General features: G+C 40.6%; 1 protein-coding gene across 5 annotated transcripts in view; it reads right to left on the bottom strand.

Moving 5' to 3' along the window:
- The window catches only part of Dgki (diacylglycerol kinase iota), a 459,452-nt gene that overhangs the window by 25,319 nt on the left and 416,471 nt on the right, over positions 1–17,662 (bottom strand). For all 5 annotated transcript variants that reach the window (XM_057763104.1, XM_057763127.1, XM_057763112.1 and 2 more), the window contains one exon: positions 71–108. In XM_057763104.1, the coding sequence (XP_057619087.1) occupies positions 71–108 (38 nt within the window). The remainder of the gene's footprint in view (positions 1–70; positions 109–17,662) is intronic.

Here is a 17,662-nt window from a genome sequence, read left to right as displayed (position 1 = left end):
GTAGTTTATTGACTGGACCATGAAAATCTGGAGAGGCGATCACCAAGGTTTTGGTAGGAGCATAGCTTACCTTCATAAGGTCACCAGTTATTACTGCCTGCAAAATTGCTGTGAAAGACAAAAGAGAGATGTCTCATTAGTAGAAGATCCTCTCAATGGGAAGTTACAGATGAAATGCTTCCATATTTAGGAGACATAATCTATACTGGGGACAGGAGCCAAGGATTCTTTGTTAAAAAGATAAAGTTCCCATCTTCAAGTCTTTTCCTTCCCTAGCACCAATCATATACATTACTACAGTACATTCTTGACCCTGCCCCATCCTGACACCGAAAAGATAATGTAAAATTTGGAGTTTCCTTAAATTAAAATCTTGGCTCTGACCTTAAGAAGTACAGAACACTGGACAAAACATTCAAACCCGTGAGCCTCAGTTTCAACAACCACAAAAGTGAAAGTCTAGGCTTTCTGGGCTATCTGAAAGGGTTAATCACTGTGGTTCCTCTTTTCGGTCCTTCTGCTTTGTTCTCTAGAGATTCACTATATCTCCAGCCACTTTAGTTGGGAATCCATCTTATTCCATGGATAAGAGATTAAGAGGATTAGAGATACAGAATGAAATCACTTTTCACTTGTGTTCTGGGGAGAATAATAACATTTGACCTTAAATTCGGAGGTGGTCATGATGAAAATAAGCCTAAAGGTCTTTTGTAACTTAACTTATTGGTAAGATACTTGCAGCTTTAGAAAGAAAAATTAAAATTTCTAATGGCTTATGCATGTAGGGTATAGAAAATAAATAAGGAAATTGTGTTAATAAGAGGGAAGCAGTACCTGCACATCTAAAGACAATCCTGCTTCCTAAAGGCAGCTACCTGCATTGTTATAGAACTGATGCCTCCAGAAAAGAAAATGTATCAGTTTGGAAACTATTCAAAGAATGGACTTGGCCTTTCAAGTCATAGTGCTTTAGAAGAAAAATAATCTAAGCTTATTTTACATTTACATTGTACCATTTTTGTTCTTATTTAATTAATGTCTCAACACGATTAAATTAAAGTCTGGTAGCATGTATCAACAAAAAGTAGAGCACTGGCTCCATAGCTCACTCATTAAAGTGTTTGCTGGGCAAGCATGCATGAAGGCCTGAGTTTGATTCCCCAAGATCCACATAAAAAAGATGGACATGGTGGCATAAGCATGTGATTCTAGCACAAGAAGGGAAGACAACCAAATTCCTGGATCTTGTTGACCAGCAAGCCCAGCCTACTATGTAAGCTCCAGGTTCCAATAAAATATCCTGCCTCAAAAACTAGGTGGATGGTTCCTGAAGAACCAGACCTGGTTTATCTCTGAATGCATACACATGTATACACACCACCACTACCATCACCACAGAGAGAGAGAGAGAGAGAGAGAGAGAGAGAGAGAGAGAGAGAGAGAGAGAGAGAGAGAGAGAGAAATTCTCTACCAAGGGTAAACTTGGCCTTTGAAGTTGAGCATGTGAAACTCTGCTAACCCAGCATATTTCAGATGAGAAGGACAGAGGTAGGTGTTTTCCTTCAGGACAGAAACCCTATAACAGATCACAAGGAAGGGGAGGTTGAGAAAATGTATCGGCAATTTCAGCTTGGAGATACAAGTAAGTCTGGATTTCCATACTGAAATCTCCCTTGAAGAATGCTCCTTGGCTGCAGTTGACCACTCGGACTGTGAAGTGAACCTTTATACGGGCTTGGAACCCACAATCAAGATCAAACAGCAGCCCAGCTTTTGTTTCCAAGACCATATGGACCTTTTCTCAGAATATAAGTGATCACAAAAGGGAGAGAGAAAGCTGTGTAAAATCAAACATGACACGTGTACGCAATAAATCAAGACAACAGAGGAATCTCCAGGGCAAAGTCTGTGTAGAGATGTGAACCAATCAATCTAAAGGAGAGGGCAGCTAAGACCTGTGGCTAGCAGTATAGCCAAAGAAGATTTTGTGGATGGGAAATTTAAACCGACTACGCCTGATAAGTAAAACTAATTGGCAAAGAAGATTTGGAAAGTCCTTATAAAGATGAGGGAAGCATCTGAACAAAAACATGTAAATTGAAAGCACAGTGCGTGAGGGAAGCTGCAAAGAGGCAGCCCCATTTCACGTGTATTGTAGTTTCACGGGCCGCCGGAGTGAGCTCCTGTATTCCAGGATTAGATACTTGGATTGGTACTTCTTTCCATCTTGCAGGTGGTAAGAAGCAACTGAAGAGTTAAAATCAAACCACAGGAGCATCCAGATGTCCTCCAGCAGGCCAGCCTGCTCTCCCTTTCTGAAATCAAAATCATGACTTGCTCTTAGGTCCTTTACCTCCAATCCTCTAAATAAGGACTCTTTCAACTCTACCATCTATCATTCTTTGTTTCCATGAGTCTCCAAAAGCCTGTCTGTTTGATATCCTCGTCAATGCATAGAAGATTGTACAACAGAATCCTAACCACAAATATTTTCCATTGTGTTGGAGACAGAAAGCATGGGTACTTATTTTTAAGCCAAGCAACACACCCAAGAGTAGATGTTATGCAAACATTATTAGAAACAAGCTTCTCTCCCTTGATTAATGTCCTTCCTTATGAACACTGTTGTTTAAGATCTCTTCTGCATAAAGAGAACCCGAGTCCATTAATATTCCACGTCAGGAAATAACCTTGTGAAAGATCGGCTTAACATCAAAATAATGAGCTGTTATGATTACAGCATTATTCTTTCTTTTTCATGAACTCTGAGTTTCTCTTTGGTTTTCACATAGATTCTTCATAATAAAAATGAATGCTTCAAATTTCCAGAAGAAAGGGAACTTCAATTTTTAATATATCACAAAGGTTACTGAGCAGATGACTAAGTTTCTTGGAAAAAATAAATTGTACAAACTTAAATAGTGAGATAGGGAAGGACTGGAAAGTATATATATTTAGAGATGATAAGTTGAATCCATCTATATGAAAAGGCTTACTGTCCTCACTATACTAGGCCTTCAAATAAATGGCTTCCCATACTCATCCTAGAGAGAGCAAAAGGGTGCCTGGAGGGAATTTGTCTTACACACCATTCTCTGTGGACCTGAGTTCCTAAGAGCTTAGATACACTCAGACATCTGCATAGAAGAAAAATATGACTTCTACTACAGAGAACCCCCAAAGAGAAGATGATGTCTACAATTTGCAAGTTTTATCCCTCCAAAATTCATTTGGTAACCTTATCACAATTGTATAGGTGTTATGAGGTGCTGAGTTCTCCAGCAAAGGATTAGGTTATGAATCTCTGTCTTTGTGAAAGACATTGATGCCTTATAAAAAGGAAGGTCAAGGAGCTGCTGAGTCTCTTCATCTTCTCTGTCACGGTCAGAGAAGAGAGCACATCTCTGTGTTGTTCTAATGCGTCATGATGCAGAAAGCAGTCATCCCCTTAGAACAGAGAGGGAACCTTTACTAGACATGAAATCTCCTACACCTAGATCCTAGGCTTCCTAAACTGTAGATCACAAGAAAGAATACTCTAATCTTAACAGTTCCTTATTGATGTCACCTGTAATATTTTGTTATAAAAGCAGTAACCAGTTCAGTATCCTAATGTTCCCCTCATGCCAGGCCTTGTTTAAGAGGATGAGGATACAGCAGTATACAAAGCAAAATTCATTCTCTCCTGGAATTTATGTTGAATCCAAAAGTACAAACACAATTTGACTTTATACAGGAAAGCATATGCTTTAAGTATGTTATGACTCAGGTAGCTCAGGTTTTACTCTTATCTCTAGCTAGCTATAGTTCTGGCCAAATCAGCTTACCAAGGTTCAGCTCTCTCCTGGAAAAACGAAAATTACAAACAGAATATTTTGATGCTGTATTTTGCAAATTGCCATGGTTAGTCTGTCATGTAAGTCTCAGCTGAGAAATTATCTTGGTAAATTTGCCCTGTGGGTATATCTGGGGGGTACTGGCTTGACTGTTAACTGACCCTGCTTACTGTGGTGGCACCATTTCACTAGCAGGGCCTTACAATACATAAAAGTTAGGGAAGCTAGCTGAGCACATGGAGACAAGCAGCAAGAAGGCAGCATGGATGAATCCTCCTGTCTCTCTGTTCTTGACTGTGGACATGGTGATCCCAGATGTCTAAAACACTAAACATGGGTGTCCCGCAATGATGGAATTTCAAACCAAAGAAAGCTCCTCTTTCGTCCCCTATGTTGCTTTTGGCCAAAGTGTTTAACCATAGCCACAGAATGAAACTTGAACAGAACTAAATGCGAGAAGAGAGAATCTACAGAATGCAGAGGCATATTCATGTTTTTAACCCGGCCACAGAGAAAAGCATTTTAGATAAAGGAAAATAATAACCCAAGAATTTGGTGTATGGGTACTTCTGAAGGAAAAGTTTAAGCTGTTTTTCTTGATGTTCCAACAAAAATAGTTAGGAATAAAAGGTGTAAATAATGTGGAAAAGGCACACATATAATATGCTTGCAATTCTTTTTTCTTTTTACTTTTAATTATGTGTATATGTGTATTGGCATTTCCACATGAGTGTAGTGTCAACAGAAGAGGGTTACAGGTGGATATGAGTCATTCAGTATGGGTACTGGGAACCAAAATTGGTTGTTTTGGAACAGCAGCAAGTACTCTCAACCTCTGAGCCATCTCTCTAGCCCTGATGTAATTCTTAACAAATCAAATATAAGAACTGCATATGACATATGAAATGTAAGCAAACACAAATAGAGTAATCCCATACCAGCTCAGAACTGAATATAATAAAGGGTTCTTTATTTAGAGGGGTAGACTCACAAATCACAGTCCTCTGCATGAGCAGAGAATAGGAACTGAATCCAGCAGTCAAGAGAGAGAGTGCGTGAGGACACACATTTTTGGTACCCAAGGCCACACCCAACCTGGACCAACATCTCAAAGGCCATTGTCTGAAGGAGGTTCCCAAGTACCTCTCCCTTTTGTCTAAATAAGAGAGTTCCAAACCCAACATAAAACTATATACAATAAGAACAGATATCAAGTATAAAAATTAGAATTATAACCAACATGAACAATATCAAGCAAGAAACATATGATAAATGTTTTAATAATTATTTTATCTTAAGGAGTCTAAGTCTTGTATTAGAAATGGCTTGGTTAAGTCATGAGAGGAAGTAACTACAACTATTTAACCCTATTGATGATAATTTTACTTGAGTAGACAGGAAGTGCAATAAAGCAACCTCCAAAATGTGCAACAAATGACAGACAACTAGTTATCTGGACAATCACCCAAATTCTCATTTGCAATGTTGGAGCAACCAACTAGTTATGCTAGTTAGGATTTCTAGATGTACAGAGTTATGTTTCAGAGGGACAGTTATTCTTCAAACCTTTCAAAGACTAGCAAAATATTACATTTAAAATGTTTTAAAAACTTAAGATATTTCATGGCAATGAGACTCATCTACTCCTGGAAGCACTAATCTTCTTCAAGAGGATGATGGGCATCAAAGAGGTTCCTTATGGAGTTGGTTAGTCATTTGGGCAAGAAACTGCTCTTGCCTTTACTGCTTGGTGGTATGCTGTATAAAATGAACATACAGGATCCACAAAAAATGACTGCTAAAGTTGTCTAACAAAGGTGAGACAGCCCTTTCAGTGTTCCTGCTTCATAAGAGAACTGCCAAACATTTTACATGACACAAAGAAAGCAACTAATAAACTTTGCCAGTACAAGGCAGAAGAGATCTTCAAATTTCCTGTTTCATGAAAAAGTCTGCCAGATACTATGGGTCTGTAGGCTAAAGATAGATGCTGCAATGATACAAAAGAACTTTGAGTGACTGTCCAGGCAGTGGGATGTCTCTGTCAATTTTACAGTTTTAAAAGTTGCTTACAATGCACTTCTGCTAACTTAGGTAATATTATATCCGTCTGGGGTCTTTGATGGAGTTAAAAAATACATAGTTATAGTTTTCCTTAGTTATAATAAAAGATAAAGTATATATAAATATTGTTAACTATAATTTTGTTTGATAACTTTCTTATTATGTGTAGTTTTACTACATTAAAGTTAAAACCTTCCTTTTTATTTGGATAAAAAAGGGGAAATAGTATTGGAAGTCCTTCTGTATATGTATTGCTTTTATTGGTTAATGAATAAAGACACGGTTTGGGTCTTTGGCATGGCAGAATAGAGCTAGGCAGGAAAACTAAACTGAATGCTGGGAGAAAGTAGGCAGAGTCAGAGATACACCAGGTAGCTATGGAAAGAGAAAGCCAGAACCTTACCCGTAAACCACAAAATACAAAATAATAGGAATGAATTAATTTAAGATGTAAGAGCTAGCTAAAAATACACTTAAGCTATTGGCTAAGCACTTCTGTATGATTATTTTGGTTCTGGGCAGACAGAAAACAAATGAGCAGCCTCCACCTACAATGAAACAAAATCAAAACCCTCCACATGAGAATATTTTTAAAATACTATTATGTAATCCCTAATTATTGTTCAGTCTTAAAAGTAACATATAAATACCTGGTTCATTATCATATCCTCATGACAACAAACATTCAAATGCTTAAAAGTATTGTAGAAAAAAAAAGGTATTGTAGGAAAAAGTATGAACAAAGGACAATGTGTGGAAATCTCAAAGATAAGTTAGTTGATTTACTGAGATTCATAACCACGGATTTGGAAAGCTGTGCATAGTTTTAAATGAATATTTCCCTGTCTGGAGCAAGAACCACAACCACCTAGTTCTTAGAAACTCTCTACATCTGACTGTCTTTGTCCACAATATAACTCTTACTTCACAGAATGTAAATCAAAGGGCTTAGGATGTGAACTGTCATTTCCCATGTCTCACAGATAGCAAAAGATCAAAGATACAGATAAGTTTCATTTCTATTATTTTCTGCCCCTCTCTCTCCTGAGGTCAACTGCTTTTCACCATAATAATCTGGTTGGTTTTGGTTATACTTAGATCATGATGTCCCTAAATTAAAAAGAAGACCTATTAAACAGTAAAGTCAATAGGTAGTTCTAAGTTCAACCTTTTTCTTTTTCTTTTTTTCTTTTTTGTATAAATGGAAAGACTGGATGATGGACAGACCCAAGGCAAATATTAGGTACAGAGTTTGTTCAATTTGGTGAGAACTGAAATTTTCAGACATTCCCTGGTGTCTCTAGAGATTTCTCCACAAAGCTTTTCCTGTGTTTACTTGATCAGAAACACGCTGTCCAATTTTTCTGTTTGTGAGCAGACAGTCATAAAACATGAGCAACAAACTGTGAAAGCTTAGCTTGCGAAAATGGAATTTAGTTTAATAATCAAACACAGCAAAGGAAATCTAACACATGCTTAATGCTATGGACCGCCACTGTGAATTATGCTAATTAGGCATAAATAGGAAGCAGCTCAAGAAAATGATTGCAATTAATAATTATTTTCCATAGACACACTGAACAAGTCCAAGGTGGGGATGAGGAAAAGGAGAAATCAGATATTTCTGAAGACCTCTGCATTTTAATCTGGGCCTAAGGGAATGTCTGGCAATCAGAACAGGCTAGGAGACAAGTGGGTTTTTATAATGAGAGCTAAAGTACAGAAGTTGCATTGAGAAAAGCAGATCTATTGAAACAGATTCCCGGCTTCTCTTATACTAACACACAAGTCTGTATCAGCTATCACTTCACCGCAGGCCCTCTTAGAACATGGTGGTTTAAGACACAACTATTTCTTTCCTTCAAATACATGTGCGTGCTATGGACAGAGGTTTTCAGAGCAAGTTTGCCTGTGCTCCGCTGGACATCGAGCTGTCCCCTGTCAGTGTGACCACACACAGGGCTGTGACGTGGAGTTGACTTTATTGGAACCTTTGGTTGATTTCATTTGTCTTTACATAGGCTGCTGCAGCTTCCTTGGGAAATGGTGACTGGTTCCAAAAGCCACTGTGGTGTGGATCCCAGGCAAGGATGATAATCTTCAGTTGGGAGTCATGAACCATTTTTCTGAAGTTCTGGTTTACCCATAACCAAGGAGGGAAGACTCAAGTTCACTGGGCACAGCCACACTGCCAGGTGAGTGCACGGAAGATGGACATGTCAAACTTTCACTTGACAGACTGGGATTGTGATATGCTTAGAGTTGGAGTGCTGATTTAGACTTGTGGTTAGTACTGAGAAATGACTCTGGCCAACAGAGTTGCCCATGTCACTTGTGGGAACATAGTATGCATCTAATGTCCTGTGTTTTATCATGTGTGTTTCGGCAGAAATAAAATTTAGAAGGCCAAGAAATGTATACGTTCTGGAGAAGAAAAAAGAAAGACAATAAATGACAGATTCACTTTCCAAAAGTAGCACCACAACATCTTTCTTCCTATACATACATCTTGCCGTGTGGTTTTGACACTCTTTCTAGTGAAATCTGCAGGTTGTGTCACCTGTCTCTTGAATACAAACAAACAAGAATTTCAGTGAGAATGGTTCATGAGCCCTAAGGTATGTGGAGCTTCCTTCCATGGGTTCCCCACCACTATGGCTTTTGGAACCAGTCACCATTTCCCAAGGAAGCTACAACAGCCTATGTAAAGACAAATGAAATCAACCATAGGTTCCAATAAAGTCAACTCCACGTTACAGCCCTGTGTGTGGTCACATTGACAGGGAACAGCTCAGTGTCCAGTGGAGCACAGGCAAACTCGCTCTGAAAACCTCCATCCACAGCATGGCACATGTATTTGAAGGAAAGAAACAGCTGTGTCTTAAACCACCACAGGAAGATGGAGGAAGGTCATTGGTTAAAAAATAAAGAAACTGCTTGGCCCTCATAGGTTAGAACATAGGTGGGTGAAGTAAACAGAACAGAATGCTGGGAGGAAGAGGAAGTAAGCTCAGACTCAATAGCTCTCCTCTCTGGGACAGATGTGGTGAAGCTCCGACCCAGGATGGACGTAGGCTAGAATCTTCCCAGTAAGTGCACCTTGGGGTGCTACACACATTATTAGAAATGGGCTAGTCCAGGTGCGAGAGTTAGCCGAGAAGAGGCTAGATATAATGGGCCAAGCAGTGATTAAAAGAATACAGTTTGTGTATTGTTATTTCGGGTATAAAGCTAGCTGGTGTCCAGGAGCTGGGTGGCGGAACACAGCCTGCAGTTCCTTCTACACACCATGTTCTAAGAAGACATGCGATGAAGTGATAGCTGATACAGACTTGTGTGTTAGTATAAGAGAAGCCGGGAATCTGTTTCAATAGATCTGCTTTTCTCAATGCAACTTCTGTACTTTAGCTCTCATTATAAAAACCCACTTGTCTCCTAGCCTGTTCTGATTGCCAGACATTCCCTTAGGCCCAGATTAAAATGCAGAGGTCTTCAGAAATATCTGATTTCTCCTTTTCCTCATCCCCACCTTGGACTTGTTCAGTGTGTCTATGTAAAATAATAATAATTGCAATCATTTTCTTGAGCTGCTTCCCATTTATGCCTAAATAGCATAATTCACAGTCACTGTCCATAGCATTAAGCATGTGTTAGATTACCTTGCTGTGTTTGACGATTATACAAAATCCCATCTTCGCAAGCTAGTTTGTTGCTTGTTTTATGACTGTCTGCTCACAAACAGAAAAATTGGACAGTGTGTTTCTGATCAAGTAAACATAGGAAAAGCTATATGGATAAATCTCTCTAGAAAAGCGGACTTTGGAGGAGCTGAGCGTACAAACTTCTCATTAACCAAGCAGGAGGCCACACCGATTAAGGGAACAGGGTGAATATACTTGTGATCCAATTGAGTCAAGTGTGGTCTCAGCATTTGTCTTGAGTTTGTCATTCATTCAGTGTTTTCGTTGACACAAGAGGAATTAGTCCCTAAAACTGTATATTAATGTTTCTTAATTTTATATTTTGTAATTTCAAGACAGGTTAAACTAGAGTACTTGTTGGCTGAATTAAAAATTCAGTTTAAGGTATCTTCTGGCCCTAGTGCCTCCTTAATCACCGGTGTGAGATAGGACTTCTCTGATTTCTCCCTTTTCCAACAAAATTTCCATTCATTATCGTATAGTTCAGTGGTTCTCAACCTCCCTAATGCTGTGTCCCTTTAAATCCCGTTCCTCATGTTGTGGTGACCCCCAACCATAAAATTATTTTTTATTGCTACTTCATAACTGTAATTTTGCTGTTATGAGACATAATGTAAATATGTTTTCTGATGGTTTTAGGTACCCCCGTGAAAGGGTCATTCAGCTCCTAAAAGGCCATGACCCACAGGTTGACAATCACTGGGACAGCCCTTGTGCTGTGCTACCAGTGAGTCCTCCAGCTGAAGAAACACTGAAAGATGTAGAGCACACACTTCACGTCGCTCATCATCACCCACACTGTAGGAACTAAACATTAGCAGCATCTAATATTTCAGTGGCCTCATATCCAAAGCGTGGCCTGTTCCATATGTACTCAGAGTTTTTAAGCATTTATAGGAGACAAAGACAGGCCTCGTTTTCCCTCTAATGATACAGCTAATCCTCAAATTCAATTAGCTCCTAGTGATTGCATGCACGAGTGTATACGGGTTCTTCCCATCTGCTGCAGCAATCCTTTTGAAGCCCCTGTGAAGATAGAAGAGGTTTTCTGTTTGGGCAGAAATAGAAATGCAAGCATCTAGTGTTCCCTCCAGCAGAAAAAACACTCTACCTTGCTGCCAGGGGACCAGAATGTGCCTTCTCTGGAAGCCCATTCACTCCTTGAATACACCACTGGAATTGGCTGTAAACAGTGCAGCGACCAGATGTTTCCTAGCAGCGTCTCATTTGGTGTGTTGCTGTGGTGAGAGTGTTAGTTGTTTTGTGTGTTTAAATTCCAGCACTGCAGTTAAGCCAAAGGTACACGGAACGTACTTTGACAGCCCCTTACTGCAACGATGCTATAGCTTTCTCAGAATACTTCATGGTATGGACAACTAATAAGGTACTGAGTACATATGGGGTTGATCCTATAGCCAATGGTCCTCCTGGTTATCACTTCTCTTGGCTTTTCACTAGGGACAGTAGAGGATGTTACAGGGAGTAAAACAAAGGCCACCCAGGCTGGGAATTTAATGCAGCCTTAGTGTCCGTGCTTAGCATGTGCAAGGCCCTGGGTTTGATCCTCAGTACCACAAAGGAAAAGGGAAAAGAAAGAGGGACGGAGGGAGGCAGCCACCTCCATGGGCATCTGTTTTTAACCGGCAAGTCAATTTCCAAGTCCTAGAGATTTTCTACATTCCTTTGAAAATTTAATTGTGCTTTGTGTGTGTGTGTGTATCCAAAGATTTCAAGACAGAAATATCTATATTAGGAATCAAACCAGAACACTATATGAAGTCATGATGCATGTTACTTTGTTAGAACATGGGTAGTAAGCCTTGGATCCCGATTAACTCCAAAGTCACAGGTTAAATATTTTGCTTTAAGTGCTTAATTCAACAAAATCGCCAAAGGTTAAGGGGCCAATGGAGCACAGACCCTTTATCACTCATCCTGTGTTAGCTTCAGTCAGCTGTGTAAAATGTCACGCAATTGCAGGAGGGGTCAACAAACGGGGTTTTTGAAAATGCTGGCCAACCTCTACAACTCAACTAGCATGTGAGCTGAATGCTTCCTCTAGGGATAAGTTAAAGGCATCATGCGTGGGTGTAATGGTCACTGCATGTTTTTCTACTCTGTCACCATCTGATGTAATGCCCAACTACCCCTCAACTAGAGGAGACCTACTCCCGGCATCAGTATCACAGAGTCCCATTAGTTTTAAGCTTGTACAAACAGGGAAGGTTTGCTGTTGTTGTTGTTTGTATTTTTAAAGGGCTTAATCTGATTATAATACCTGATGAGAAACTCAGGAACCCCAAGTAATTACAGCAGACAATAACTCTCTTTTCTTTCTTAACATCTGAATGAAGTAATGCAAATTACGATGCCAAGCACATTGCAAGCTGATTTGGATATGATATGCAAAAGGAATATCAGGGTTCTCCAAAGTTCCTATACCCTCCCTTAATGTTGAGAGAATTTAATTCAAACTGACTCACTGTGTTTACTTTCTCTTCTCAGGCATTTGGATGGGAAAGCTGAAATCCTGTAAGTGAGGGTATGAAAACAAAGCCCTCTTCAGCCTCACTAATGAGAGGAAGGTTCCACCTAGCAGGGGACACTGCCCTGACCCACAGGACCTCTTGCCTCCCACAGAGCTGATAAGAAGCAGAATTGGGACTCGGGCTTGATCCCTTCTCTCAGGCTGGCATGCCTTCTGCGATTGGCCTCCGTGAGTTTGTTTGATCTATTTTGACAGCGCCCTTCAGGACCTCTAAAAGGAATTCAAGTGGAGGAAAGTACACACACAGTGCATTCAGAGCTAACTGCTGATGGAGTCCGAAAAGAATAGATGGTTTTGTCTTTGGCCATACATCAACATGCAGGGGAAAGGAAATGGGGTTTAAGGCCAGGATTCAAGTGAGAGTGTGTTCTAGAGTTCAGGAAGATTATAGGTTTATGGGTCAAATGGCTATCAGGTTGTACACTAAGCGCCTTATCAGTCCCTAACACAACTGGCCACTCTCTCTAAAATGAAATTAAAAAAATAATAATAAATGCTAAAACATCCCTTGCTGGAACTAAAATGAAGCCAAAGAGGAGTAAATACAGGAAATGTTACTATTAGAAACAGGTGTTGGCAAAATGTATATAACAAAAATGTACGAATTTCAAAAATCAGTAGTGTAAGGACAGATGAGGTCATGTGTGCTTACAATTGCTATAAAAATACATTTTTATCCCCATATAGCACATGACAGTCATTGGAAGAGCAAAAAGACTTAAACCATCTGATTTGAGAAAAGTACAAATTAAAAATTGCTAACTCTCACTACCTCATAGTAAGTTGACAAAGCAAAATTCGCCTGAAAAGCAAGGGCAGCGAGACAAATGATAAGCTCTGAGGATGCTCAGGAGAGAAATGTCAGCTAGATTTCAGTCTAGCAGGAAGTCATCAATGACACTCAGGAAGGGCTGGATTTTATGGCCCAGTCTTCATAAAGTGAAATAAAGACGGGACCTTCACTGTCCATAGGAATTCAAAGATTCTTTAGAAAGAAAAGTTAAGGGAGAAAGTTAACCCCTGGATTCCCACACAGCCAAATGTGTCCACATGAGAGAAACAGTTGTGTAAAACAGAGTTGCCTCCCAAGATGAAGAGGTTGCCAAGAAGGGAACCAAGGGATGAAGATAGAACACTTAACCCAAATCAAGTGAGAGATTCAAGCCCAGAATCCCTTCTCCCACCCCATCGCCACCATGTAGAGCCCCCAGCAACTTGATTTTCATAACATAATCTTGACCAACACTACTGCCTTCTTCTTAAAAGTTAAAAAACATACAAAACACATTAAAACATCTGTGTCTGAGAGGTGCCTGGTTAACTGGAAGGTTGAGGAAGAGTAACATTGTGGGAGGCCCATCCTGTCTGAGGCGGGGAAGGTAGAGTGGTGGTGGGGAGGTACAGTGACTGGAGGGACACACAGGGAAACAGCACAGTTGACGGGGACACTGGTGGTTTAGATTCTTTGTACGTGTTGAGACAACAGTTCTCTTAATTTTTGGCCCAACAGCCCAAACGGTTCTCTTCACTCACTAGGGTGAGAGGTAGCAGAAATGCCTGTCACCCAATGAGAAGTGCGTGGTCTATTAGAATACACATTATCCTTTAAAAACCGAACAGGCTTTACTTTGCCTTGAGAAGGAATGGATATTGTTAAATTGCAGGGGGGAAAACGGGTGGGGAAGGGCCCTAGAGTATTTACACACTGGCAGAGCTGGTCTGTCCCTCCGTGGTGATGCGCTACAGTGGCATTGTGGCTTGCCATCATCAGTACAGGCATCCCTGTGGCCCTTGTATGCAGACATCCACATGTGACTTTGGGGGCCAGCACACAGGTGTCTGCAAAACACTTCTGCAAACGTGTAGGTGTCGTGTTTGCTTTTCCTGCATGTGTGCTGCATGGCTTCCCTAGCTCAGAGGCAAACGCATACACAGAGCTGAAGGGGACTTTCTAGGCAGCCAGCGCAGCCTGATCCATGGAGAAACCAAGAACGAAGACAAATGCTTTGTGAAGGATTACTCAGCCTATGAACGGCTCTTCCTTCTTTAGACCATGATAATTATCGTGGCCAGCCCTGCCTTCAAAGCTCAAGTGGCTAGCCATTACTTACAATGACAGAAGCCACCCTCTGCCTATTGGTTGTCACCTGAAGGAAATTTCTAGTCCCGAGAAAGCTGCAAAATAACAGGTTTTACTAATTAATGTTGAAAGTCTATATAAATAGCCCATAGGGGTTATGCTTACAGATGAGTGTATTCTGATTTGGCTGTTGAACATTGATGGTCTCTCTTGTACTTATTACTTTTTATTTATTTCTTTTAATATTTGCAGGCATTTTATTTGGTAGGCTTAGATGTAGAAGCTTCACCTTTATTACCTAATCTAACACTCACTAATGTTGTCAGATATATGTATAATTATTATCCTCCCAGTTTCCAAGATGGAGTCAAGGCCTTAACTAGGTTCAAGGTCACATAGCTAATTTAGAATAAAACCAGGGTTTATATTCCAGGCTTACTAGAGAGCCTGGTTCCTTAGCAAGGCAATTATCCTCCATTATCTGGCTGCACAGAGTGTCAAATACCACTATAGTATCATTAGAAGATGACACCTGGTCCTCCTAAACAGACATTTCCATGATTGGTTCAAGAAGTTAAAGATTTAGTAGTTTTCATATACCAAGTTTTTGGTTCGTATGAAAACACAGAGAATCAAATTGCCTATTGAGGTTAAAAAAAGGACATAGTGATGAACTATTTCTTAGTATTAGATGCAGTGATGCTGACTGGCCAGGGGATGCTTTAGTATGTCAAGAAAAGACATCCTAAAATATACAACACCTAAACCTACCCAGCGGACTTGCAGGAGCATCATGGAAAGCCATTCAAGAAGTGTTTAGTTGACATTATGATTCTGTTGCAGGCCTGGACGAATGAATCTATCTCTAACTAAAACAGTTCAAGCCTAAATAGTTACAGTAGACCACACAGGCAAGAAAAACATAAACTGATTTAAAAACAAACAAACAATGCTTCCAAGGCTGGATGTGGGGGCACATACATACAATCATAGCACTTAAGAGGTAGAAGCAAGATAATCAGGAGTAGAAGGTCCTCCTTAGCGATAGCAAGTCATGGGATAGCCTGGGCTACGTGGAACCCTCTATCAAAACAAAACAAATGCTTCCAAAGTACCAGAGCATGCTGGCTAGAGTAACACATCTATGAATGGCCTATTAGGAACTGACTGAAATAGTTGCACATTCTAAATATGTTGCAACTGATTATTGTTAGGTTTCAAACCTGGGCAAATGGCTGAGGATAACATATCAAAGAAGACTTCAGCCTCCAGGTTCCCCCTGCATCATTCAGTTCCTATCTGCACAAGGCCATCCTGACTGGCAAACCATGAACTCTCCAGTCCAGGGGATTAGGCTGCCCTTCCCTATGTAGTCCAACATTTTGGGTTATCCACTCAGTTGTGCCTTTGGGACTTTTGGCTGCTGCACCTGGACGCCCTCTCTCCCCTATCCTCACCCCACTTTCTTCACGTGGCACAGCTCGGTCTGGTCGTGTCCACTCTGGACTCTCCCAGATGCCTCTGCCTCTGACAATAATACTCTCCCACATGTCTATAGTAAACTTTCTTCTCCACCATACCTAGGACCAGTCATGTCCTTTTTTTCCTTTTTATTTCTCCCTGCACTCAATCATCATAATGATTCAGGGGCCTTAGCCACTGCAAGAGGAATGAGTGAATCAGCCTTAGGTAGAGCACACTGGAGTTTTCATGGAGTATTAGGATTCCAATTACAAGGAAGAACAGAAACGGAATGACAATGATTCTCACGTGACAGCAACCACCAGTATGTCAACCCAGCACCATGGCTGTCCTGGATATTAATATGTCAAATCACACATTTTCATGCAATTAAAGCCTTAAATAGTTAGCTTCAATAGGTAACCACACTTTAATTCTCCATTTCTGTTTTCATAAATGAGTAGACAGAATCCAAGGCTCAGAGCACGCATGCTTTCTTTAGAAAAGCCAGATTCCCTTTTCTAGGGGAGTAGTAGACTCTACGATAACCATTGGCTGCCAGACACATCATGGTCTTTGATCCTATCAATCCTTGTAGACACAATCCAGGAGGTTAGCTCTGCCCTTCCAAACTTTCCATCTTCCTGCTACTTTCTTCTTTTCAGTATTTTCAAATCTGCCCTTCAGCTGTTCTCTGCTGCTAGAAGGCAATCTACCGCACTGCGGTGAGTCAATCTTAGTAGAAAGAAGGCCCCTCCCACAGCACACTCAACAATCAGCTGTCACAGATAGTTAAATAATTATCCCCAACAAAGCACTCCAAAGAACCCAAAAGGTTCAAAAGGATCATATGCTTACAATCAAGGGGAGGGAGAGGAGCATAGTGGGGTCAGAACACATACAAAATAACATTAACCAGATTTGGGGAACCCTGGGGGGGGGGACTTGTTTTGTTCCCTTGCTTTATTTTTAACCAGAAGCGGATAATCTATGTTCCAGGGATTTGGGAAAGAAGACTAATATGGGTGGGTGCGCTGTCATTTCTATTTCTTCCTTTTCACACAGTCTTTGGGGGAGTGTCCATTGAAACGCCTGCAAAAGGCCATTTTCTGAGTACATTAGTAACTGAATCTCTTTGGAAAAGGACCAGCGCTGACCTACCTTCTACCGCAGGGAAGCAGCATTAATGAGGCTGCAATGGGACTCAAAGATGAGCCCTGGAAGTTTCTGTTTGCCAACACCACGGAGTGCGGCACATTTAACAGTAAGGCTTGAATAGAGGAATTCAGTTCCGTGCCAGGGCATCGCACAGAACAGGGCAATGTCTCTATTCATTGGGCTGAGAGTCAATTAAGAGCAACACCGCTCAAGAGGAACTAGTTTTTTTTTTTTTTTAAGGAATACATTTTTAAAAATCAGTAAGAGTGAGAAAGGAGGAAGCTTGAGCATTGAAACTGCCAGGGAAATTCATCTTTGTTTGTCCTTACGCTCCTGGAGGTGGCTCCAACACAGAGGAATTAATAAGTACAGAGGAGAATGTAGAATAAGAGACAAAGAAGGTGGCCTGCCAGAGGAATGGTAGGAGGTGACGGAAGCTATATGGGTGAATGAGCCCAAGGGAGCTGGGATCCAGGGAGTGTCTGTAAGCAAAGGAATAGAAATTACTCATGAAAGCAAAAGAAACCAAACTGGGATCAGCCCTAAATACAAGCTCTAAAAAGTTTGAATCTAATTAGAAAACCAACGGGGGATTAAAGGGTAAGAAACTGGATATGGGGGAAAAAATATCCTCTAGCAACTTGGCATTAACTAGCCCAAAGTCATTGCAAGGCAGCATACGGCAGAGGCTAATATTGCTAGCTATCCTAGCAGGCAATTAAAGGCTGCAGATGTTGCCATCTGTAGCTCCACTCACATTTGACTAATAAGCAGCTCACAGGAAAGGGGGAAACACCTTCCTTCCTCAGTTTGT

The sequence above is a fragment of the Chionomys nivalis genome, chromosome 1, assembly GCF_950005125.1.
Source record: "Chionomys nivalis chromosome 1, mChiNiv1.1, whole genome shotgun sequence".
In the NCBI taxonomy this organism is placed as follows: Eukaryota; Metazoa; Chordata; class Mammalia; order Rodentia; family Cricetidae; genus Chionomys; species Chionomys nivalis.
The sequence above is the reverse complement of the archived record's forward strand: the minus strand, read 5'-3'. Positions and strand labels throughout refer to the sequence as shown.